This window comes from Bubalus kerabau, chromosome 10 (assembly GCF_029407905.1).
Source record: "Bubalus kerabau isolate K-KA32 ecotype Philippines breed swamp buffalo chromosome 10, PCC_UOA_SB_1v2, whole genome shotgun sequence".
Lineage (NCBI taxonomy): Eukaryota > Metazoa > Chordata > Mammalia > Artiodactyla > Bovidae > Bubalus > Bubalus kerabau.
Genome location: NC_073633.1, coordinates 89,986,277 through 90,012,609, shown reverse-complemented (window position 1 = coordinate 90,012,609; position 26,333 = coordinate 89,986,277). Strand labels below are relative to the sequence as shown.

Sequence of the window (26,333 nt, the reverse complement as noted above, 5' to 3'; positions counted from 1 at the left end):
GTGGGGCCAGCAATTGTTGTGTGTCTCAGATGCCATGTTTTTGAATGGGAATGTCTAAGAATTGGGGCTTCACAAGTGGCACTAGTGGTAAAGAAACTGCTTGCCAATGCAGGAGACCTAAGAGACACGGGTTTGATCCCTGGTTCAGGAAGATCACTGGAGAAGGGCATGGTAACCCACTCCAGTAGGCTTGCCTGAAGAATCCCCTGGATAGAGAAAATCAGTGGCTACAGTCCATAGGAAGGCAGAGGAACCAGAGATCAAATTGCCAACATCCGCTGGATCATGGAAAAAGGAAGAGAGAGTTCCAGAAAAACATCTATTTCTGCTTTATTGACTATGCCATAGCCTTTGACTGTGTAGATCACAATAAACTGTGGAAAATTCTGAAAGAGATGGGAATACCAGACCACCTGACCTGCCTATTGAGAAACCTATATGCAGGTCAGGAAGCAACAGTTAGAACTGAACATGGAACAACAGACTGATTCCAAATAGGAAAAGGAGTACGTCAAGGCCATATATTGTCACCCTGCTTATTTAACTTCTATGCAGAATACATCATGAGAAACACTGGGCTGGAAGAAGCACAAGCTGGAATCAAGATTGCCGGGAGAAACATCAATAACCTCAGATATGCAGATGACACCACCCTTATGGTAGAAAGTGAAGAGGAACTAAAAAGCCTCTTTATGAAGGTGAAAGTGGAGAGTGAAAAAGTTGGCTTAAAGCTCAACATTCAGAAAACAAAGATCGTGGCATCTGGTCCCATCACTTCATGGGAAATAGATGGGGAAACAGTGGAAACAGTGTCAGACTTTATTTTTCTGGGCTCCAAAATCACTGCAGATGGTGACTGCAGCCAAGAAATTAAAAGACGCTTACTCCTTGGAAGGAAAGTTATGACCAACCTAGATAGCATATTCAAAAGCAGAGACGTTACTTTGCCAACAAAGGTCTGTCTAGTCAAGGCTATGGTTTTTCCAGTGGTCATGTATGGATGTGAGAGTTGGACTGTGAAGAAAGCTGAGCACCGAAGAATTGATGCTTTTGAACTGTGGTGTTGGAGAAGACTCTTGAGAGTCCCTTGGACTGCAAGGAGATCCAACCAGTCCATTCTGAAGGAGATCAGCCCTGGGTATTCTTTGGAAGGAATGATGCTAAAGCTGAAACTCCTGTACTTTGGCCACCTCATGCAAAGAGTTTACTCATTGGAAAAGACTCTGATTCTGGGAGGGATTGGGGGCAGGAGGAGAAGGGGACGACAGAGGATGAGATGGCTGGATGGCATTATTGACTCGATGGACATGAGTTTGGGTGAACTCCGGGAGTTGGTGATGGACAGGGAGGCCTGGCGTGCTGTGATTCATGGGGTCGCAAAGAGTCGGATACGACTGAGTGACTGAACTGAACAGTCCATAGGTCGCAAAGAGTTGGAAATGACTGAAGCAACTTAGCATACACACACAATAGCATCACAGCCTCAAGTTTGTCAAGCTTCATAGGGTGGCTCAGCACTCTAAGAGCAAGTGTTCCCAGCAAACAAGGTGGAAACTTCATGGCCTTTATGACCTACCTTCTGAAGTCACAAAGCATCATCAGTTCAGCGCTAACTGAAGCAGTCAGAAATCCATCCATATTGAGGCGAGCGGCATAGATCTCCCGCCTCTTTGTGCCAGAAGTGGCAAAGAATTTTGTGTTATAAATTCTATAACCTACCTCTTCTACATAACCTACATAACCTACCCCACCTACCTCTTCTGAAATCCAACTGAGAATGTGTTGCCAATTCTTTCATTGCTGCTCAGATTACCCTCTGAGTTGTTCTCTGTATCTCTTGGTTCTATCCTCTGAGTTGAAACCTGTGTTTCCCATAAAAATAATTAAATTAGGAAAAAAGCCTCCAGGGTCTGCACAGGGTAGAATTTTTTTTTTTTTTTTAAACACGCACAGGGCTTCCCTGGTGGCTTAGTGGTAAAGAAACCGACTGCCAATGCAGGAGACATGGGTTCGATCCTTGGTCTGGGAAGATCACACATGCTTCAGAGTGGCTAAGCCTGTGTTCCACAGCTATTTAGCCTGTGCTCTAGAGCCTGGGAGCAGCAACTACTGAGGCCACATGCTGCAACTACTGAAGCCCGTGTGCCCAAGAGCCCATGCTCTTCAATGATAGAAGCCACCACAGTGAGAAGCCATGTAGCACAACTAGAGCATATAGAACCCCAGTTTGCTGCAACCAGAGAAAAGCCACAGCCACAGAGACCCAGCACAGCCAAGAATAATGATATATAAACAAACAAATTATTTAAAACCTGCTCAAACAATTTTTCTATAATGTGTTAAATACGGCTTTCTTTGTATTTAACTAGCTTGAGGTTTATAGGTGTTATGAACTGAATGTGTGCCCTCAAAACTCAGTGTTGCAATCTCAAACTCCAGTGTGATGGTATTGGAAGGTGGGCCTTTGCAAAGTTGTTAGGTTTAAATGGGGTCAGGAGAGTGAGGCCTCCATGATGGGATTAGTGTCCTTATGAAATGAGGAAGTGAAACTGGAGCTCCACCTCTTTCTCTCCCCGCCAGTTAAGACACAGGGAGAAGGCAGCTGTCTCTCGGCCAGAAGAGGCCCCCACCAGGAACTGAATCTGCCAGAACCTTGATCTTGGACTTCCCAGCCTCCAGAACTGTGAGAAATGTCTGTTGTTTAAGCCATTCCGTCTATGGTATTTTGTTAGAGAAGCCTGAACCAAGATATAGTGCTTCTGGACTATGTGGTTGATGTCTTCAATTTTTGAAAATTCTCAACCATTGTCTCTTCAAATAAACCTACATAACACTTTGTAGCTTTGTTGCCAGGGAAAGTGATGATGCCTCTAGGAATGTCACAATATGAGTTTCCAAAGTTTGTTCTTAGAACCAGGAAGCAAGAAGGAAAATAGGTTATAGTCACTCACCTTTGGACTGATGACTTTGGAAGGATTGATGCTGAAGCTGAAGCTCCAATACTCTGTCCACCTGATGCAAAGAGCCGACTTACTGGAAAAGACCCTGATGCTAGGAAAGACTGAAGGCAGGAGGAGAAGGGGATGACAGAGGATGAGATGGTTGGATGGCATCACTGACTCGATAGACGTGAATCTGAGCATCCTTCAGGAGTTTGTGATGGACAGGGAAGCCTGGCGTGCTGCAGTCCATGGGGTCGCAAAGAGTCGGACACAACTGAGCAACTGAACTGAACTGAATGACTCACCTTTGGAACACAGTTTTGACTAAACTATTCTAGAGTCAGATGTTCCCCTTATTTTTTAATTTTTATTATTTTTTGGTTGCGCTGGGTCTTTGTTGTTGGGCATGGGCTTTCTATAGTTGGGGTGAGCGAGGGCTACTCTCTGTTTACAGTATGTGGACTTCTTATTGAAGTAGCCTCTCCTGTTATGGATCAAGAGCTCTAGGTTTGCAGGCTTCAGTAGTTGCGGCACATGGACTAGTTGCCCCAGGCATGTGGGATCTTCCTGGACCAGGGATCAAAATGGTGTTCCTTCCATTGAAAGGTGGATTCTTAACCACTGACCACGAAGGAAGCCCCTGGTGCTCCTTCTTACCGCAACTCCTCCTCCCAGGGAATTCCTCTTTAATCTCCATGAGAAAAAGGTCAGGTCAGTCTGGCTTTCCTTTTATCAACACCTCTGTGTATACTTTAGCCAATGAAAATTCTACTGTTATCAGTAATTGAACCACTAGCAAACACTGAATGGCCATTCTCTCCCAGTGATGGAAAAAGTAACCCAGTAGTTCTGTGACTAAAAATGTTAAGTAAAAAAAAAATCTAGATGGAAACACAAATCTTAAAAGTACAGATACTTTTTACTATTTTGTATTATATACCTCTATTGAATCTTCAACAATAGGCATGCATTACATTAGAAAAATTTATAATGAAATAAAAATCCACAAAGTTACCTAAAATATCTCATTAATACCAATGACATGAATTTAGTGTTGTTCAGGGGACAGATAAGATTATTAAACACTAAAATCCAACCTTGAATCTCTCTCTCCTGTCAGTAACAGAGCAGTGCATTACAATTTGGGGGAAGGTCCAAGGTGTTTGGTAAAGAAGGTTAGAATTTGCTTCCATGCATCTACCTGGGCCTTAGAATGGGCCCTGGGCTCCCCACCCCACATCACGGGTTTGTCCAATAATTTGTGCAAAGAAGCTGGGCACATGGGAAAATAAGGAGGTTCAATGTAGTGCCCGGTCCCAGGATAAGAGATGATCTGGGGTTTTTCCTTTCCATGGGCCTGTAACCGTTCAGAGGCTATCTGGGCATAAAGCTCACTCCTCCAGTTATGGTCATCCTGACCAACAATGAGGAGGATGGGCCCCTGGGCCTTCTCTATTGGAATCATGCAGGGGTTCTCACATCCCCCTACAATATCATTCCTTACATCTACAATGTCTAGGAGGCCTGAGAAAGCTACCTTCACTCGCCTCAGGTCATGGCCCAGTGGTGGAATGCTGCTGTCCTTGTAGTGTATGACTCTGTGTCCACTGAACCCAGATCCATTGATGGACACTGTGGCTGAGATGTTCTTCAAAAATGAGGCCATGGAGAGACAAATATCAGCCCCTAAAGAAATGCCCAGAAGCCCAATGCGTGCGCCCTTTATCTGGAAGAAAAGAAGAGACAAGAGTCAAGAACTTACCCAAGGGAAAAACGTTTTTCTAAATGCAACTAGAGATGCTGCTAGCTTTAATTTGTGAACTGGCCACAAGACGCTCAACCTCAGTTTACAGAGGAGCTTCTTCCCATATAAAGACTATCTTGCTGGACACATGGCAAACAAATTCAATGGTAAATTTGGGATGATGGCTTAGTTGCTAAGAACTGTAGCCTGCCAGGCTCCTCTGTCCATGAGATTCTCCAGGCAAGAATACTGGAGAGGGTGGCCACTTCCAGGGAATCTCCCCCACTCAGGGGTCAAACCTGAGTCTACCTGCATTCCAGACAGATTCTTTACTTGACTGAGCCATGAGGATGGTTTGCAAACTTCCAGAGAGTCAGACACTAGAGAATGCTGAGTCATGGAGCCTGGCAAGTTCAGAGCCTTATGGTCTTTGGTATCTAAGTCTGTTACAAGAAGTGAATCATTATCAGACCACTTTTAAATATATACTGAAAAATGGTTAACTTAATAGAAGCAAAGTAGGACTGCAGAGTCCAATTAAGGAGTTCCTATCTTCTGAAATGGGTGGACAAGTTTCAATCATCTGAGAACATACCCTCCTATCAGAAAAATATTAAAAAGCATTCAAAGTGAAAAAATTAGAAACTCCCCTTTCTCTCAAAAGAAATTTTCATATCACTACCTAATATGTTGAAATAAAACTTCACATGAATTTTACAATGAATTCTTCACTATTAACCCATCTGACAAAGAAAGGGAATGGTGCTTTAGGCACTAAAACCAAGGAAGTCTCTGAAAGAAATCTCTGTGAAAGAAGCGCAGAGCAGCACCAGTACACTCGGCAGGTGAGTGCAAAGGGACAGCTCTCTGGGGGTGGTCCTGAAGAGAATGATGAAGGACATCAGGAGAACCTGGGTGTGTTGAAGCATGTAGCACAGGGCTTCTTCAAAATACTCCAGGTGTATCACGTCAAATTTCTTGGGAAGATCATCAAAGTCATAATAAGCTAGAGCCAATGTGGCAAAGCCATGGCCAGCCAAAAGACTGGCCCGATATTCCAATAGGCCTCCTCCAATACCGAAGATGTCAATGATCCCTGGGAAAGGTCCAGATCCTAGAGACAGTAATATTACAAAGGGAAAATATTATATAATTTAATGAATTTGCTTTCCATGCTAAACATCACTAATTATTAGAGAAATGCACATCAAAACTACAATGAGATACTCACCTCACACGAGTCAGAATGACCATAATTAGAAAGTCTACAGATAAGTGCTGGAGACGGTGTGGACAAAAGGGAACCCTCCTACACTGTTGGTGGGAATATAAGTTGGTGTAGCCACTATGGAAAATATTATGCTGCTGCTGTTGCTGCTGCTAAGTCGCTTCAGTCGTGTCCGACTCTGTGCGATCCCAGAGATGGCAGCCCACCAGGTTCCCCCGTCCCTGGGATTCTCCAGGCAAGAACACTGGAGTGGGTTGCCATTTCCTTCTCCAATGCATGACAGTGAAAAGTGAAAGTGAAGTCGCTCAGTCGTGTCTGACTCCTAGCGACCCCATGGACTACACCCTACCAGGCTCCTCCGTCCATGGGATTTTCCAAGCAAGAGTACTGGAGTGGGGTGCCATCACCTTCTCCGATGGAAAATAGTATGGAGGTTCTCAAAAAATTAAAAATAGAGTTGCCATATGATCCAACAAGGAGAAGGCAATGGCACCCCACTCCAGTACTCTTGCCTGGAAAATTCCATGGATGGAGAAGCCTGGGAGGCTGCAGTCCATGGGGTTGCTCAGAGTCGGGCACGACTGAGCAACTTCCCTTTCACTTTTGACTTTCATGCATTAGAGAAGGAAATGGCAACCCACTCCAGTGTTCTTGCCTGGAGAATCCCAGGGACGGGGGAGCCTGGTGGGCTGCCGTCTATGGGGTCGCACAGAGTCGGACATGACTGAATCGACTTAGCAGCAGCAGCAGCAGCATGATCCAACAATCCCACTCCTGGGCATATTAAATCAAAAAGATAAATGAATTCCTATGTTCATAGCAGCACTGTTCACAACAACCAAGACAAGGGAACAAGCTAAATGTTCACCGACAGATGAATGGATACAGAAGACGTGGTACATATATGCAATGGAATACTACTCAGCCATAAAAAAGAATGAACCAACATTTACAGCAACATGGATGGACGTAGAGATTATCATACTAAGTGAACTAAGTCAGGAAGAGAAAGACAAGTACCATATGATACACTTATATGTAGAATCTAAAATATGACACAAATGAACTTATCAACAAAACAGAAACATACTCACAGATGCAGAGAACAGACTTGTGGTTGCCAAGAGGGAGGGTGTGTTGCAAAGGGAAGAAGTGGGAGTTTGGGGTTAGCAAACTAGTATATAGAAAATGTATAAATAATAAGGTCTTACCATAGAGCACAGGGAACTATATTCAATACCCTGTGATAAACTATAATGGAAAAGTATATATATATATGTATAACTGAATCACTTTGCAGTACAGCAGAAAGGAATACATTGTAAATCAACTACACTTCAATTTTTTAAAAAGAGCCTGCTTTGCTTTTAGAGATCTTTCTAAACTATTAGTTCCTGTGAATCAAAGGAAAGATAACAGTTCCCTGAGTCATTATTGAATACAAGTTCCTTTTAGGGAAGGGAGTCCAAGGAAAATATATACAGTAACTTATCGATGCGTTTACCCTCCATATTATTATACAACAAATTATCTCAAAGGTTCTAAGAATCTGTAGTTGTAGGCAAGAATAACCAAGTTAATAATCTTGCAAGAAAACTTTTGTATTGTGTTGCATCAACACGACTCTGTTTGTGTGTGTACTTATATTTCAAATGTCACTTGACCAGAGGAAAGAAAAAGAGATACCCAGTGAGGCTTTAAGTAGGGAAGGCAGTGAAGTCTGAAAAGTGATCTGTGGTAGAGAGGAGCATGAAAAAGTGGGCAAGTGGCCCAGTGTATGCAGGACACTAGAAAAGAGTGTCCTGGCAATAGGTTCCATCATATTGTGTAAGATCTAGATCTGTAGATTAATTATTAATGGCAAAGTGAACCTACGGACCCCATCCAGTCCTTTTTTTTTTTTTTTTAAATCTTCATTAACAGTATCCACCTCTTTGGGATACAGAGGTTAAATGAGATAATGCAAGCAAACCGCGTAACAGAGTGCAGAACAAATCAAAAGCCTCCATTGTGGCTGTGAGGTCACTGATTTAGTCAACATCCTCTTCTCTGACCCTGATCCCAAGCCACCCTTCCCGGGAAGCGGTATCACAAACCGAGACGGCCTACAGAACACGCTCGCCAGCCGCAGCACCCCAGGCCCACCTGGCGGCAGGAAGAGCGTGGCGCGCACCCGGCCCGCGCGCACCGGCTCGCGCCGCACCCCGGGCGCCAGGAAGTCGCGCTCGTGCACCGCCCGGCCCAGAAGCCGCTGGGTCTCGGGCTCGTGACCGTGGAGCACCTCCAGCTCCACGACGAAGGGCGTCTGCACATCCCGCTTCAGAAATCGCCAAAAAGGCTTCTCGGGCTCCAGAGCCCAAAAGAGCCCCATGGGCTCGAGCCCCGCGAAGCTGCCGCCCAGCGCGGGCGCGCGCTCCAGGTCCAGCAGACCGGCGGCGTCGGCGCAGTAGCGCGCGTGGGCCCTGAAGAGCGCGCCCTTCTCGTCGCGCAGGGACGCGCGCAGCGTGACCGGCTGCCCCGGGGCCAGGCCGCGCACAGCGATGCGCACGGGCTCGTCCCAGCGGCAGCGGCCCGCGGGCTCCAGCGTCACTGTCACTGTCATTCCAGACGCACAGTCGCAGCCCATACCCTGAATGTGAAAGCTTAGGTCGCTTCCGGTGTCCCATCCCAGGTCGGGTGTGCGCTCCCAGTGGACCGACGAGGTCAGGCGTCGCCTTGGCGCCGGGGAGCGGTCAAAGGCTGAGGCGCCTCCGGAGGCGTCCTGGCGCTTCCGGTCCGTGTACCTCCTCTAGCCGGCAACTTGCCTGACTAAAAGTCGTTTTCCTGGCGGGACGCGCAGGGATGTCCTGGTGTCCCGTGGGGTGCCAAACCCGCCCGCGAAAGCCTCTTTTCAGCCTCAAACCTCCCGCACTCGTGGGGGTAATTGATTCATGGTGAAACCAGAGCTGAGTGACTTTCGACAGAATTCCAAGACTTGTAGCCCCTCGATAGAAAAGGACAACTTAAAACTTTTAATGAATTATAACGTACATACCAAAAACGTGCATAAATCTTTAGCGTACAGTTCAATGAATTCCCAAAACCCGAACGTACTAGTTGGGTATCCAAGCACAGGGATTCAGAAACATCACTACCAGCACTCCAGAAGCCACCCTCCTTTCTACTCCAGTCGCTTTCCCGTCCCCAAGGTACTCTGAGTCCAATAAAACGGGTTGGTTTTTCCCAACTCTATTTTATGGTGATGAATCCTTCAGTCTGCCTTCTTTAGCGTCTGATTTTATTCTCACATTATGTATTTGAGATTCATCAATACTGTTGGGAGCAGTTGTAGATTTTCCATGATCACTGCCGAATAGTATTGCATTTTGTAATCATAAAAGTATTTGTCAAATTTTACTGACTATAGGCATTTGATAATTCCCAACTTGGGATTCTTAGATATAGTGCTTCATTTTGGTGAAGTGAATACCAAAGATCGAAATTGCTGTATCATAGAGATTGAGAACATTCAGTCTTCGTAGACACTAAACATCAACGTTTTGAAAGTGACCCTGGCAGCAATACAGATATAATGTCCAAGGATGTATTTTATATTTACTACAATTTATACATAGTATAGTAATAACTGTGTGCTCTGTGTGTGTGCTAAGTTGCTTCAGTCATGTCTGATTCCTTGCGACTGTACAGACTGTCCTTGGGATTCTCCAGGCAAGAATCTTGGAGTAGGTTGCCCTTTCCTTCTCCAGGGTACTCCATTGCTAAGGAGTAATGGCTACTCTTGTTAAATTGATCCATCTTGTTAAATTGTGTGTTTTACATTCACAATTTAACAAGTCCGTAAAACACTGGGAGTATTTTTCACATATTCGAGAGGAGGAACCTGAGGCTTGGAGAATGTTAAGCTACTGAGGATTAACGCCTAACTGTCAGAGCCTTGACAGACTCCAAATGTGGAACTCAACAGTGATCAGCAGCATTGGGGTGAAATATATTAGAATTCTAGCCCTGACTTCATCACTGACTAGTTCTATAGTCTCAAGTAAGTTTATATCTTTTGGGGTTGAAGAGTTCTTGTGTTTAACATGATGAAATTCTCCTATATGGGGATCAAAGATGACAGTATATGTGAAAGGCTTTGAAGAATACTAGGAAGCAAAATATCATGTTTAATTTCATAGTACCCAGAGATTGAGCACAACTGTGTTTTGTTTCTCATGCTGAGTCACTCAGTCATGTCGGACTCTTTGTGACCCCATGAACTGTAGCCTGCCAGGCTCCTCTGTCCTTCGAATTTTCCAGGCAGGAATACTGGAGTGGGTTGCCATTTCCTTCTCCAACTGTTTCTCACTGTCTCCGGATAATTGTCATAGGTTTGCACAATGCTTCTAAATTGCTCTGTAAGGAAAAATCAATTTTTTATGAAGGGACAAAAATATGTACTTTGAAAAACAGATGTAAGCAATGTTGAAAAGATTACAATGTGAAATGATAGTCTACTCTCCCTCCAGCTGCCACTTTCCCCCAAATCTGAGTGCTTCCAACTAGGTTTTATTTCCAAATGTTGAAGAATGTATGTAAGTGGGCGTGTGAACCTGCTATTCATTTTTAAAATATTTATTTTCGGCTGTGCTGGGTCTTTACTGCTGCTTGCTGGCTTTCTCTAGTTGCGGCAAGCGGGGGCTACTCTCTCGTTGCAGTGTGCAGGCTTCTTCTTGAGGTGGCTTCTCTTATTGTGGAAACCGGGCTGTAGATGCACGTGCTTGAGCAGTTGTTGCGCACAGGCTTAGATCCCCACCAAGGATCAAAGCTGTGTCCCCAGCACTGGAAAGTGAGTTCTTAACCACTGGACCACCAGGGAAGTCCCTTGCCTCCTCTTCTGGATATAGTAAATTTTTCCTTTTTTTCTTGTGTTCTCTTCATTTGTGAATTAAATATTATTTATTTTAGTAGTTACTCTTGAATTTTTGAAAAGAATCATTACTCTTGAAATGTTAACAGCGTGGACAATTTCTTTACCTTTCTCTCAATATGAAAGACACCTTAGAATACAGTTTTACCTCACTATCTGATTTGTTTTAGGACCCCAGACAATACCAAAATCTACAGATACTTAAGTCCCTTATATAAAATGGAGCAGTGTTTGCATCAGATCAGATCAGATCAGATCAGTCGCTCAGTCGTGTCCGACTCTTTGCGACCCCATGAATCGCAGCACGCCAGGCCTCCCTGTCCATCACCAACTCCCGGAGTTCACCCAAACTCATGTCCATCGAGTCAATAATGCCATCCAGCCATCTCATCCTCTGTCGTCCCCTTCTCCTCCTGCCCCCAATCCCTCCCAGCTATCTCTAGATTACTTATAATACCTAGTATTATGTGAAAGAAATTGTTAGTTGCTCAGTCGTGTCCGACTCTTTTCGACCCCATGTGGAGAACTATTGACCTTGAACACTTCAGGGGCCGGGGCACTGACTCTGCATGCAGTTAAAGTCCAAGTATAACTATAGTTTTCCCTCTGTACCTGTGTTCCCTTCCATGTATTCAAGCAACAGCAGCTGGTGAAGTACTGTAGTACATGTTTTTTTTTAAGTTCAAAAAAAGAAAGAAAAGAGTTCACATGTAGGTGGACCTGTGCAGTTCACACTGTGTTGCTCAAGGGTCAAATGTGTTTTCCATATTATTTCATCATAACATCTTAATAGTTTTTAATTTCTATGACTCCTTTTTAATCTAAGTTGTTTGGAAACAACTTTTGTATAAATTGAAAATTTTCACTTTTCCCCAGATAGGCCTTCCTGGTGGTGCTAGTGGTTAACAACCTACCTGCCAATGCAGGAGACATAAGATGCAGGTTCAATCTCTGGGTCAGGAAGATCCTCAGTAGGAGGGCATGGCAACCCACCCAAGTATTCATGCCTGGAGAATCCCATGAACAGAGGAGCCAAGCAAGTTACGGTCCATAGTGTCACAAAGAGTCAGACATGACTGAAGCAACTTAGCATGCAATTTCTGCACAGTAATAAGTATCAGTTCAGTTCAGTTCAGTCGCTCAGTCGTGTCCAACTCTTTGCAACCCCATGAATCGCAGCACACCAGGCCTCTCTGTCCATCACCATCTCCCAGAGTTCACTCAAACTCATGTCCATCGGGTCCGTGATGCCACCCACCCATCTCATCCTCTGTCGTCCCCTTCTCCTCCTGCCCCCAATCCCTCCCAGCATCAGAGTCTTTTCCAATGAGTCAACTCTTTGCATGAGGTGGCCAAAGTACTGGAGTTTCAGCTTTAGCATCGTTCCTTCCAAAGAACACCCAGGGCTGATCTCCTTTAGAATGGACTGGTTGGATCTCCTTGCAGTCCAACAAGGGCGGGAAAAAACTTAAAATGCAAATCAGCAGTCCTGTTTTTCACCACTGCCCTATAAAAAAGTCCCATGTTCTTCAAGCAGCCTCTTTTAACTATCTCTATTTTCACTTGTTTTTATGGTTACCTTCATTGTATTAAATATTATGCATGTTTCTCTATTTCATAATTTTTGTATTTTATAGTTATTTACTGACTCATGAACATTCAACCTACTCTTTCTTCTTCCTCCAGGTGTTTGATAGATGTAGTACTATTTTTTGTTATTCTGTTGGTTAATTTTGTAATTTTAAATACCATATTTGTGTTTATTTCTTGCCCCATCAAATTTCAACTAAATCTATGACTTTGAAAGATAGAGATATTATCAGCCCTATGTTTTCCAATGTGTTTAAATTCCACTTTTACTCTCTCTGGTAAACCTCTTATTAATTTCTATTTTTCTCCAACTGTATTTAAAAAATATAGTCTGCATCATTTCTACTGTGAATGAAAAATATTGCCTGCCATATCAGTAAACAAAGGATGTTCCAGGCATCAGGCCAGTACAGCCACCCCTAACAGTGACACTGAGGGAACTCAGAATGGAGACAGACAGGCTTCCCCTGAGGTGCATCCTGGGGGGACAGAATGGGAAAAAAACAGGATACTGGCCCTAGGTAGCTAAGATATATATCAAAGGAATTATTTCAATACGCCCAGACTCATGTATCTTCCTAAACATAAAAGAGAACTTAATTTATTAACTTGAGATACCTAGTTTTCTTTAACAGTAGTCTTTTGATGTTCCCAACTGCCTGGTCATTGTTGCAAATACCCTACATAACCTGAAAGAAAGAAAGTGAAAATGTTAGTCGATCAGTTGTGTCCAGCTCTTTGTGACCCCCATGGACTGTAGCCCACCAGGCTCCACTGTCCATGGAATTCTCCAGACAAGAATACTAGAATGGGTTGCCATTCTGTTCTCCAGGGGATCTTCCCAACCCAGGAATTAAACCCACGTCTCCTTCATTGCAGGCAGATTCTTTACCAACTGAGCCACTAGGGAAACCCTATATAACCTGGCTCCTCCCTTACCTCTTTGGAACAGTCTCAGAGTTGAGAGGCTGTGTCCCAGGCCGAAGTCCTCAGTTTTGTCCACCAAATAAAACATAATTCTCAACTTTCAGGTTTGGATTTTTCAGTCAACACTACTCTTGGTACTTTATTACTTCTTAATGTTCTGAACATTGTCAACTTTTATAAATGTTTAAGAGTACTTGAAAAGGAGATGGAAACGGTGGAAACAGTGTCAGATTTTATTTTGGGGGGCTCCAAAATCACTGCAGATGGCGACTGCAGCCATGAAATTAAAAGACACTTACTCCTTAGAAGGAAAGTTATGACCAACCTAGACAGCATATTAAAAAGCAGAGACATTACTTTGCCAACAAAGGTCCGTCTAGTCAAGGCTATGGTTTTTCCAGTAGTCATGTATGGATGTGACAGTTGGACTGTGAAGAAGGCTGAGCGCTGAAGAATTGGTGCTTTTGAACTGTGGTGTTGGAGAAGACTCTTGAGAGTCCCTTGGACTGCAAGGAGATCCAACCAGTCCATTCTGAAGGAGATCAGCCTTCGGATTTCTTTGGAAGGAATGATGCTGAAGCTAAAACTCCAGTACTTTGGCCACCTGATATGAAGAGCTGACTCATTTGAAAAAACCCTGATGCTGGGAAAGATTGAGGGCAGGAGGAGAAGGGGACAACAGAGGATGAGATAGTTGGATGGCATCACCGACTCAATGGACATGAGTTTGAGTAAACTCTGGGAGTTGGCAATGGACAGGGAGGCCTGGCGTGCTGCAGTCCATGGGGTCACAAAGAGTCAGACATGACTGAGTGACTGAACTGAACTGAAAAGAAGATGTACTATCTGTCTATTGGAAACAAAGCTTCCTACTCTCTTTCTCTCTCTGACTGTATCTAATCAAGTTAATTATATAGTTCATATCTTCTATATCTTCACTTATTGTTTATCGTACTTCTGTCAGTTTCTGAGTAGTTTAAATACATACATCATTGTAGAAAATCTCTAAGTTATTTCTTCAGTTCAGTTCAGTCACTCAGTCATGTCTGACTCTTTGTGACCCCATGGACTGCAGCACTCCAGGCCTCCCTGTCCATCACCAATTCCCGTAGCTTGCCCAAACTCATGTCCATTGAGTCAGTGATGCCATCCAACCATCTCATCCTCTGTTGTCCTTCTCCTCCTTAGAGTGTAACAGGCAGGAAGGCCAGGGGTCTCCAAATGGAGGAGATAGGCTGCAAGTGTCAGAATTTCTTCTCTCTCTTAAGCAGCAGGAGGAAACAAACTAGTGTTATATTTTTCCCCCTTCTCTATACAAATTTAAAAAGAGGTTTCTCTTAAAATTCTGTGTTGCCATAATGACACCTGGTTCCACCTGAACTTTTCTCAAACCTTGAGCTAACCAATGCATTTTTCTTATGGAAATGTTTGTCTTGAGCTATGTTAATGTACTCTGCATTTACTCTAGACTCTATCTTCAAGTTGGTTCCACCTAAAGGCTCAGATTTAGGCTCAGAACCGACTTGACAAACCAGTATGTTAGACTCATACATTGTTCTCCCAATCTATGTTAATGAAACTATATATTTGTATGGTAATCTGCCTTTCTTCAAGATTCATGTCAATCATTTTATGGCCCGGGATGACTCACCTGGTGCCATTCTCTGAGTTTTTATTTCTTTAATTAGCAGACTGCTAGTAGCTATATAACATCCAGCTAAAGACCAGCAAGAGGGTACTCTTTCTGCCCTCTTCTGATGTCCACGTCAGAAGCTTTCTCTATCTCTTTTATACTTTAATAAAACTTTATTACACAAAAGCTCTGAGAGATCAAGCCTCATCTCTGGTCCCAGATTGAATTCTTCTCTGGAGGCCAAGAATCCCAGCATCTTTTGTGGTTCAGCAACAACCTTTCATTCCCGCCTTCAATCTTTCCCAGCATCAGGGTCTTTTCAAATGAGTCAGCTCTTTGCATGAAGTGGCCAAAGTATTGGAGTTTCAGCTTCAGCATCAGTCCTTCCAGTGAATATTCAGGACTAATTTCCTTTAGGATGGACTGATTGGGTCTCCTTGCAGTCCACGGGACTCTCAAGAGTCTTCTCCAGGACCACAGTTCAAAAGCATCAATTCTTCGGTGCTCAGCTTTCTCTTTGGTCCAACACTCACATCCATACATGACTACTGGAAAAACCATGGCTTTGACTAGATGGACCTTTGTTGTCAAAGTAATGTCTCTGATTTTTAATATGCTGTCTAGGTTTGTCATAGCTTTTCTTCCAAAGAGCAAGCATCTTTTATTTCATGGCTGCAGTCACCATCTGCAGTGATTTTGGAGCCTAAAATAAAGTCTCTCACTGTTTCCATTGTTCCCCACTATTTGCCATGAAGTTATGGGACCAGATGCCATGATCTTAGTTTTCTGAATGTTGAGTTTTAAGCCAACTTTTTCACTCTCCTCTTTCACTTTCATCAAGAAACTCTTCAGTTCCTCTTCACTTTCTGCCATAAGGGTGGTTTCATCTGCATATCTGAGGTTATTGATATTTCTCCCAGCAATCTTGATTCCAGCTTGTGCTTCATCCAGCCCTGCGTTTCACATGATGTACTCTGCATAGAAGTTAAATAAGCAGGGTAACAGTATACAGCCTTGATGTACTCCTTTCCCAATTTGGAACCAGTCTGTTGTTCCATGTCTGGTTGTTGCTTCTTGACCAGCACACAGGTTTCTCAGGAGGCAGGTAAGGTGGTCTGGTATTCCTATCTCTTTAAGAATTTTCCACAGTTTGTTGTGATTCACACAGTCAAAGGCTTTAGCACAGTCAATGAAGCAGATGTTTTTCTGGAATTCTACTTGCTTTATCTATGATCCAGTGGATGTTGGCAATTTGATCTCTAGTTCCTCTGCCTTTTCTAAATCCAGCTTGAACATCTGGAATTTCTTGGTTCACGTACGGTTGAAGCCTAGCTTGGAGAATTTTGAGCATTACTTTGCCAGCATGTGAGATAAGTGCTATTGTGTGGTAGTCAGAACATTCTTTGGCATTGCCTTTCTTTGGGATTGGAAGGAAAACTGACCTTTTCAAGTTCTGTGGCCACTACTGAGTTTTCCAAAGTGCACTGCTGCTGCTAAGTCGCTTCAGTCGTGTCCGACTCTGTGCGACCCCATAGACGGCAGTCCACCAGGCTCCACCGTCCCTGGGATTCTCCAGACAAGAACACTGGAGTGGGTTGCCATTTCCTTCTCCAATGCATGAAAGTGAAAAGTGAAAGTGAAGTCGTTCAATTGTGTCTGACTCTTCGGGACCCCATGGACTGCAGCCTACCAGGCTCCTCCGTCCATGGGATTTTCCAGGCAAGAGTACTGGAGTGGGGTGCCATTGCCTTCTCCCCAAAGTGCACTATCTGCTAGTAAACAGATTATATGGAACTCCTTTTCTACTGAATAACCATGTCTATTTTCCAAGTTTCCTAGGAATTTTTATTACTTTAGATTCAGAAAAACTAAAGAAATCCTATCAGTTAAGACACATATCAGAAGCCATATCTCTCTGAATTCTTTTCTAATTTTCTACTCAATAGTTGGTAGTTTCACTGGTCCCCTGCATAAGGCATGCCTGTGGCATCTCTATTCCCCCTTTTCTTACCTCCTCTATTGCAAAATAATTTGAAGAGGAAGCCATCTTTGTGTCATTTGAAACACATGGTCTACAGATTTGACTTGGTCATTCATTAGCTGCCAAGTCTCTGATGCTTTTGCTTTTTATCACTCATGTCAGCCCCAGAATTTCTAGAGAAGCTGGATTCTCCAGCTTCGTTAACTAGAGATTTCTTCAATTGTCATGGAACATGCTATTTACAGAAAGTAGTGGGAAGAGAGATATAAAGATAGGAAAGAGGAAGGGGGAGGGCAAATCACACACATATTGTTAACAAACAAGGGAAGGGGTGTAGGCATTTTGAGTTGCCTGTCAGCTCCTGCAAATCTATACCACTAGGTTAAAGCCACAGTTTAAACATGGTTCCAGATCTACACTTTCAACATTAGTGCCCTGAAACCACCCCTACCCTCACACTGCAAGTTCAGGAAATCCACTGAAAACTTAGGTGGAAGAAAGAAGAGCCACTTCCTTTCCCTGTGGCTGGGGTTGTTACCCTGCAGAAAGCACGGATGAGCTTAACAAAGAGAGAAGAAACTGGATGTGGGGAGACTGAGTCCCAGCTCTACAGGTACCATGCAAAAATTTTTCTGAGTCTTGGTTTCTTCATCTGTAAAATGGAGATGACACCTGCCTCACAGTGGGACAGAAGAAAAACTACTACTAAGTAGTAATCTAGCTAGTAATTTACAGCTAAAATGTTCACTTTCATTCTTAAAGGAGACACTCAGTCTGATAATATTTTTGATATTTTATATGATTTATATACATATATAGCAAAATCACTTATTAACAAATTATACAAATTCAAGTATAACTGATTCAAGAAACTACCGAGCAGCAATTGTATACCAGGTATTATTCTTCCTTTCAGAACTAAAGCCTTGTCAGTTATGTGTTGTTAGGTATTAAAGGGCATGCTTTCTCCACCTGCTGTGGTGTCTGTAGAATCATTCTCTTCCCAAACAAGTGAAAAAGTATGGAATTTATAAAAATCTTGAAAAATTCTCAATGAGTTTACTTTAATATTGAAGGGGGAAAATGTAATTATAGAAAAGAAAAAACTACACATATACACTAATTGTGGCAGCTGTTCCCAGGGTAGATTAGCATAAAAGATCACAGCTTGGCTGGAATTGTCCCCTTTGCCCACCCAGGTGTTTATGGAAGAAAGTCTGGAGCTGCTGCCAAGCATCTACCTGGGCCCTGGCATGAGCCCTGGGCTCCCCTCCCCAGATGACAGGAGTGCCCACTATGGTGTGCAGGGAAGCCGGGCACAGGGGGAAGTAAGGAGGCTCAATGTAGTGCCCCGTGCCTGGGTAACAGATGACCTGGGGTTTTGCCTTCCCATGGACCTGCAAGCGTTTAGAGGCCTCGTTAGCATAGAATTCACTCTTCCAGTTGTGGTCATCCTGACCCACAAGAAACAGGAAGGGGCACTCAGCCCTTTCCACAGGAATGAAGCTCTTCTGGTCAGGTCCTTCCAAAGGGCTGTTCAGGACTTCCACAATGTCTACAAAGCCATCTTTGGTCATCTTGATTCGATTTTGGTTGAAACCCACAGGCGGCATAATCTCACCTTTGTAGTGTAAGTTTCCACCTACATAGGCCACAGAGCCATTGATTATGACGGCTGCAGAGATGCCCTTCAGGAAGGAAGCCATGGAGAGGCAGAGCTCGCCTCCTTTTGAAATCCCAAGCAGCCCAACTCCTGGACCCTTCACCTGAGAAAAGGTCAAAGGGAGAAGGAGAATGAGTCCATGAACAGTGCAGTGTGGCCAGTAGTGCCTGGACTTGAGAGTCAGGGGAACTGAGCCTGAATCTGGGCTCTCCCAGTTATCAAGGTCTGCAGCCTTAGGATACTGGCCTATCTTTCCTCTGTACTTGCTTTCCACAATTTCTCCATCACCAATCCTGGTGTCTTTAACAACCAAGTGGATGATAACTGAATACTTTGGCCTCATAGTCCCTTGACCTCCAAACCTCCAGTGATCTTTTTCTCTCTCCCACCGAAGATACATACTCTCATTGTCATAACCTAAACTGAGTCATCAGTAAGTATATCATCTCCAAGATCTCAGCTTCAAGCATTCTACTCTCTAATCACCCTCCTATTTACCTCCAGTTTAGCCATTCTAGTAGTGCCCACTGCTATCTCTTTGAGACCCTGACCACCATTTCTTCACCATCAGTACCTCTCTCATGTTCTCACTTCCCACCTCATCCAGCTTAGATTTCAAGCTTCATCATTATTTTTACTCTCCTGCAAACACTGTTAACTACTTTAATTGGTCATACTTGCTTGAAAAAGTTCTAACCTCAGTTAAATGCACTTATAATTCACATCCTCAGGGCCTGCATTTGTGCAAATGAACACTGCTACAGAAAAAAAACACCACTTGTGGTAACACAACTTATGTTCATGTCATGACCACAAATTTCAAATAAACATCCATGCTGCCCCTTAGTCCTGCCATGCATCACTGATGTTTGCTTTGCTTCTCTTAAAGACCGTTTCACCTTGTCTCCTACCTTTGTAAGCCCCTTTAACCCTTATTCCCCCTCACTTTCATCCCATCCTACTTTATGGAGAAAATAGAAGCTATCAGGTAGGAACTTGTCCTCATTTCCCCTTCCAAGTGTGCTTAATTCCACATGAAGCAAGCTCACTGCTTCCCTCCTGTTTCCTAAGTAGCTTGGGATCTCATCTACTCTCATCCTCAGTGACTTTGCTCCTGCAATGACTTCCTCTCTTTCCTTTGTAACTTTCTTCTCTACTGGCTCATCCCCATCAGTGTACCTCTTACATTTTAACTCTAGGTAAATTTTAGCTCTAGTACCTCTTGCATTTTAACAGTCCCTTGACCTCAAATCCACTCTGACCTAGTTTCTACTACCTTCACAGCAAAACTTGTGGGAATCTTTGTAGTTATTTTATTTCTTCATTCACTACTCAGTCCCCTCCAGGGTAATTTGCCCTATTCCATAAGCACTACTCTTGTCAATCACCAAACACTTCTGTTATAAATGGCCTTTTGATTAGCCTTCGAACAGCAGTCTTTTTTTTTTTTTTTTTGTCATGGTTTCTACAAGAGCGCCCTTAACTGATTTCAACTATTCATTTCTCATAAAAACACTGGAAATGAGATATTATTGTCATCTCAGTTTTTGAGAGGAAGAAACAGGCCCCAAGGTCATAAAGCTAGTTAAGTGGCAAAATTAAATCTCAAATTTAACTTTTCTCTATCAAACATATTGTGCTGGTTCCACTACACCCCGCCACCTTTTCTAAGAGCTCCAGTGGTTCTATTCATCTTGAACATGGATTGAATTATAAAATAAGCAAGGTTCATCTTCTATTCCTCTGATATCCTAAACCTCTATTTCCTACTAGCCAGGTTCTTTGCCACCAGGTACCTCTTTAAAACTGAATACTGTGTTCTCAGATGGGCACATTAAGGAGAGGTTTGTTAAACACAAATATTTAAACTGAAGACAGTGATTTCCTTCCCCTTTTCCTCAACTTCCTGGGTCAAACCCAGGGTTCTCAATGTGTTTGGGCTTGTAATGAAATACTACAAAATACTGGAATATAAAATTCCATAATTTCAACCAGGACAACTTTACCAGCAGGAAATCTAGCAGTAATATCTAACTGCATGGAAACTCTCTGGGAAAAGTGACTATGAAAGGTAGTGTGGGTTGGGGGCAGGGAATGGTTGTCAAGAATTTGGTCAAGTTCTGTGAAAACCAAGAGCCTTTCAGAGAAGGAGAACTGGTATGTAGAACATGAAACTAGAGAAGTTCCAACCTGAGGGTGATTAAGCAGGTAGTTCACAGCTTCTTCAAAGTACTCCAGGTGGAGGTTCTCCAGGCCCTTGGGGAGGTCTTCATAGTTATAATAAGCCAGCGCCATCACAGCAAAACCCTTCCCAGCCAGCAGACTAGCTCGATATTCCAGAAGGCCACCTCCAGCTCCCAAAATGTCCACAATCCCAGGAAAGGGCCCGGGTTCTTGAAAAGAAACAAAACACAAAACTAAATGATACTTGAAACTCTTTTCAGTGGTGGCAAAAGCCATTTTTGCCTATTTGGAGATGTCAGAGTTTTCTGCTGACAATCAGAAATGCTAAACAACTCAGGTCTTCAAAGGTCCAGACTGTGGCACAGAATGTGGCTAAACCCACATTCCCCTCTATACCCAGTGCCTCAAAGCCGCACAGAGTTTTTCAAAGAGCATGTACTATTTTTGTGAGTAACAATCAGTTACAGGACTTCCCTGGTGGTATAGTGGATAAGAATCCGCCTGCCAGTGCCAATGCTGGTTCCATCCCTGGTCCGGGAAGATCTCAGAGGCCGCAGAGCAGCTAAGCCCCTGTGCCACAGCTATTAAGCCTGCCCCCTAGGGCCCGAGTGCTGCAACTACCGAAGTCTTCCTACCCTAAAGCCTGCATGCCGCTACAACTACTAAGCCCGAGTGCTACAACTACTGAAGCCCAAGACCCTCGAGCTCGTGCTCCACAAGAGAAGCCTCCAGAAGGAGAAGTCCGAGCACCTCAACGAAGGGTAGCCCCCGCTCAACGCAACTAGAGAAAGCAAAAAACCAGCAGGGAAGACCCAGTACAACCAATAAAACAAAAACAAAAAGAATTAAAAAATAAGTTACAGATGGGACTTCCCTGGTGGTGCAGTGGCGAAGAATCTGCCTTGCATGCAGGGGACAGGGTTCCATCATGGGTCGAGGAACTATGATCACACATGCTGAGGAGCAAGTAAGCCCCTGCACCACAACTACTGAGCCCATGTGCTGCAAGTACTGAGCCCAAGAGCCACAACTAGAGAGCCCACGCACCTTAAGGAAAGATCCCAAATGATGCAATGAAGATCCCATGTGCTGCAACTAAGATCCAATGTAGTGAAATAAATAAATATTTTTAAAAACTAGTTACAGACAATGGAAACAGCAAAATCACTGCCCTCTCCTGCACCCCCTCCCAAACTGACAATGCCAAATGCTAGTGAGGATGTGGAACAACTGGATGCTTTACACATTGCTGGTAGTGTGAAAATTAGTAAAGGGGAACCTCACAATGGATCTGGAGGACAGAAGGGGAGCTCTTAGCAGTACCACTCCACATCAATTTTAGGAAGGATTGTCGATTACAAATCACAACAGAAGAATCATTAACAGGAAAGAATCATCAGTCACAGGTCCCAACAAAAAAAAAGATGTACATTGCATCCCTTCCAAGAAACAGACTATCCCAAGAACTCAGCCAGTGAGAAACCACTATCGTCCTAAACTGTCACTTTTTGCCAATGGACTTCCATTCAAAACAACTCCTCCCACCTTCCTCCTTTTTCTCTATTAAATAACTTTCCTCTTCTTGGCTTGTTGGGTTTGCCTATGGTTTTTGTCCTGTCTTGCTTATCTCAAATTGTAATTCTCTGTTATTTCCAAATTAACCCATTTTTTACTAGCCAAGTAACTACCTTTTATTTTTAAGGGCAACAGTGGGGATGCACATTGATACAATCACTTTGGGGGAAAACTGAGCAATTTCTTATAGAGTTAAACATACTTTATAAAGTCAAACATAACTTAGGTTATAACCCAGCAATCTCACTTCCAGGTATTTGCCCAGGAAAAATGAAAATTTGTGGTCACACAAAAACTTAGATGCGTGTTTGCAGTGACTCCAAAGTCTTGGAACTCAAATATCCTCCAAAAGGCAAATGAAATAACAAACTGGCACATCTATTTAATGGGAAACTTCTAAGACACAAGAAGAGGGAGCTACCAACATATGGAGCAAGAAGAATGAATCTCAAATGTGTTATGCTGGGCCCGAAAAACTACCTACTGTGTATGATTCTAGTTATTTCACCTTTTCACTATTTACATAAAAAATTTGTAAATAATTACAAATTTTAAGGAATAATTATAAGGCAAGTACTTTATTTTTTTATATATATAATATTATTTATTGACTAGGCTGGGCCTTTGCTTCTGCTCCAACTTTTCTCTAGTTGACGCGAGCCAGGGCTCCTCTCTGGCTGTGGTGCGAGGGCCTCTCATTTCAGCGCCTTCTCTTGTTGCTGAGCACGACTCTATAGTGTGTGGGCTTCAGTAGTAGTGGCGCCAGGGCTCAGTAGTTGTAGTTCCCAGTCTCTACAGCACAGGCTCAATAGTTGTGGTGCACAGGCGCAGTTGCTCTGCAGCATGTGGGATCCTCCCAAACTAGGGGTCAAACCCATGTCTCCTGCACTGGCAGGCAGATTCTTGAACCTTAAACTTTTCTTCCTAATGTTTTTCAGTTTTACAACTTTGCTTCTAACTTTCACAGTCTATTAAGATTTAAGAAAGAGTAGATGAATAGCTGTGTTTCTTTTTTAGCAGTATATGCGAGTTCCTTTTCTTCCACATATTGGTCAAACACTGGTAATGTTAGACCTCTAAATTTTGAGAATGTTTAATGTAGTGTGTAGTCTTATTTTGCATTTCCTTCATTCCTAATGAGGATAAGTTTTTTGTTTTTGTTTTTTTTTTTACTTTTTCATTGGCCAGCTGCTTTTTATGAAATGGTAAAATGAACTGATAGTTCAGAAGATCTCCAGTGGATAGCAAGAGACCCTCCTTCATGCTGTTTTTGTTGTTTCGTTGTTAGCCGTGTCTGGCTCTTTGTGACCCCATGGACTGTAGCCCGCCAGGCTCCTCTGTCCATGGGGATTCTCCAGGCAAGATGACTGCCATGCCCTCCTCCAGGGGATCTTCCCAACCCAGGAATCAAACCCGCGTCCCTCAGGCTCCTGCATTGGCAGGCAGGCTCTTTACCACTAGCGCCACCTGGGAAACCCACCGTATCCTGGAGTTTGCTCAACTTCATATCCATTTAGTGGGTGACGCTATCTAACCATCCCATCCTCTGCTGCCTCCTTCTTTTGCCTTCAATCCTTCCCAGCTGGTCTTTTCCAATGAGTTGGTTCTTTGCATCCTTCACGCTAATTTTCTTAAATCTTAATATACCATGGAAGTTAGAAGCAACGTTCCAAAATTGAGAAATTTTAGAAAGAAAATGTTAAAAACTGGAAACTACCTATAGTTGTTGTTTTCTCCCATTACAACTGTCTTCCCTTTCCTTGAGATGTCATTGCCCTGACCTTTGTTTTGGAGCGAATCACCTTCCCAGCCAGCCTTACGGTCCAGTCCTGTCTCGGGTCCGATCCTGTTTCAGGCCCCACGGACCTTCCGAATGTTATGAGCTACCTACCTATTACCTTCCTCCCTCACAAAGATAGATTAACAAGGAAGCTGGAGGCTCACCTGGCGGCAGGAAGAGCGTGGCGCGCACCCGGCCCGCGCGCACCGGCTCGCGCCGCACTCCGGGCGCCAGGAAGTCACGCTCGTGCACCGCCCGGTCCAGGAGCCTTCCGACCCGGGGTTCGTGGTTGTCGAGCACCTCCAGCTCCACGGCGAAGGGCGTCTGCACGTCCCGCTTCACCAGGCGCAGCAAAGGCTTCTCGGGCTCCATAGCCCAGAAGAGCCCCATGGGCTCGAGCCCCGTGAAGCTGCCGCCCAGCGCGGGCGCGCGCTCCAGGTCCAGCAGACCGGCCGCGTCGGCGCAGTAGCGCGCGTGGGCCCTGAAGAGCGCGCCCTTCTCGTCGCGCAGGGACGCGCGTAGCGTGACCGGCTGCCCCGGCGCCAGGCCGCGCACAGCGATGCGCACGGGCTCGTCCCAGCGGCAGCGGCCGGCCGGCTCCAGCGTCACTGTCGTCACCAACCGAACAGTGGTCCAAGAGACTGGGTTACCAGTTCTCAGCTTTAGAGATCCTGCCAACTGCACCCAGGGCGTCGGACCCCATCGGCAGAATCCAAAGTGCCTCAGGAGAGCCTGAGAGGAGGCCACCATTTTGCGCCTTCTTCAGATTTGGGATCAACTGAAGACGGCTGTGAAGAAAGTTAGAAACAGGTTAGAGATTGGAGAAGGCAATGGCACCCCACTCCAGGACTCTTGCCTGGAAAATCCCATGGATGGAGGAGCCTGGTAGGCTGCAGTCCATGGGGTCGCTAAGAGTCGGACACGACTGAGCGACTTCCCTTTCACTTTTCACTTTCATGCATTGGAGAAGGAAATGGCAACCCACTTCAGTGTTCTTGCCTGGAGAATCCCAGAGACGGTGGAGCCTGTTGGGCTGCCGGTCTATGGGGTCGCACAGAGTCGGACACGACTGAAGCGACTTAGCAGCAGCAGTAGCAGAGATTCTCTAGCGGAAGCCTGCTTATTGGCAGGCTAAGCGCCCAATGCGGCGGAGCGGCTGCTATGTCGTTTGGAGGGCCTCGGAATTGTGCCAATCAGTGGCCTGCATTTGAAAGCAAGAGCGAAAACAGACTCACAGGAACTTTATGACGCGAAAGAATTCCCTAGCTCTGCGTCTCAGGAGCTGTTTGGCTTGGGCTGCGTGGGCTGTACGAGTGTTGCCCTTGCGGGCACCTGGCACTTAAATCAGACATGAATGAGCGACTGAACAACAACAATCTATGGTGCAACATAGACTGAACAACAAAAACACTATGGTGTTTTGCTTGTATATTATTTGTGTATATACTTATTTTTCCACACCATTCCACAACTAACGGCCTGGCGTCTTACTAGCTGTGTGATCTTACTTTCATTCCTTCAGTTCAGTTCAGTCGCTCAGTCATGTCCGACTCTTTGCGACCCCATGGACCGCAGCAGGCCAGGCCTCCCTGTCCATCACCAACTCCCGGACTACTCAAACTCATGTCCATTGAGTCGGTGATGCCATCCAACCATCTCATCCTCTGTCGCCCCCTTCTCCTGCCCTCAATCTTTCCCAGTATCAGGGTCTTTTATGAGTGTAAAAATAGCCCAATGAGGTGATAGTTCTTATTTTGTTTTCTTGAGTCTCATGTTGCTCCTTTTAGGGAAGCGTTATCTCCCTCTCACCCTGGACTTCTCACCTTTTCCCACTTTTTCTTAAGCTGTCGATTGCATCCAGTGGTGAATTTTTTAGGAAATTTAACTGCAGACCCCTTCTAAGTTCTCCTACTTGATTTTACATTCATGAATGTACATGCTTTCTATTAGAGAAAACTTGGAAGTTGTATAAGCTTCAAGGCCACAAAACCTGTTTGCCTCTGTTCCTAATAAAAGCCACCTCCATGAACTTCCCAGACGAGACTTTTTGCCTAGTTTCAAATATTCACAACTGCCTTTTGCTCTAATTACTTTTGTAATAGTTCTGTAGGATACTTCGCAGTATATTTTGTGTACAAGAGTCTCAGAAACAAGAAACTTATGAGCAAATTAAGTCC

The 26,333-nt window shown here is 44.3% G+C and overlaps 3 protein-coding genes across 5 annotated transcripts in view; 1 reads left to right on the top strand and 2 right to left on the bottom strand.

Moving 5' to 3' along the window:
- Nucleotides 1–3,342: 3,342 nt before the first annotated feature.
- LOC129620662 (peroxisomal succinyl-coenzyme A thioesterase-like) lies at nucleotides 3,343–9,162 on the bottom strand. Its single transcript, XM_055536436.1, has 3 exons — nucleotides 8,060–9,162; nucleotides 5,598–5,800; nucleotides 3,343–4,668 (listed from the first exon to the last, which is right to left on the bottom strand). The coding sequence occupies exons 1-3, from the start codon at nucleotides 8,538–8,540 to the stop codon at nucleotides 4,078–4,080; spliced, it is 1,275 nt and encodes a 424-aa protein (XP_055392411.1). The 5' UTR covers nucleotides 8,541–9,162; the 3' UTR covers nucleotides 3,343–4,077.
- Nucleotides 9,163–17,732: 8,570 nt separating this feature from the next.
- LOC129621776 (acyl-coenzyme A thioesterase 1-like) lies at nucleotides 17,733–25,315 on the bottom strand. Of its 3 annotated transcripts, none has more exons than XM_055538600.1 (4): nucleotides 25,156–25,315; nucleotides 24,321–24,944; nucleotides 20,808–21,010; nucleotides 17,733–18,720 (listed from the first exon to the last, which is right to left on the bottom strand). In XM_055538600.1, the coding sequence occupies exons 2-4, from the start codon at nucleotides 24,904–24,906 to the stop codon at nucleotides 18,103–18,105; spliced, it is 1,407 nt and encodes a 468-aa protein (XP_055394575.1). In that variant the 5' UTR covers nucleotides 24,907–24,944; nucleotides 25,156–25,315; the 3' UTR covers nucleotides 17,733–18,102. The 3 variants fall into 3 exon arrangements, with proteins under 3 accessions (XP_055394575.1, XP_055394574.1, XP_055394576.1); XM_055538599.1 differs by having other exon boundaries at nucleotides 25,142–25,314; XM_055538601.1 differs by lacking the exons at nucleotides 24,321–24,944; nucleotides 25,156–25,315 and adding an exon at nucleotides 24,158–24,282.
- Nucleotides 24,703–26,333, top strand: part of HEATR4 (HEAT repeat containing 4) — a 48,166-nt gene continuing 46,535 nt past the window's right edge. Inside the window, exon 1 of the mRNA XM_055538596.1 lies at nucleotides 24,703–24,966. The gene's annotated coding sequence lies outside the window, so the exon portion shown is untranslated. The remainder of the gene's footprint in view (nucleotides 24,967–26,333) is intronic.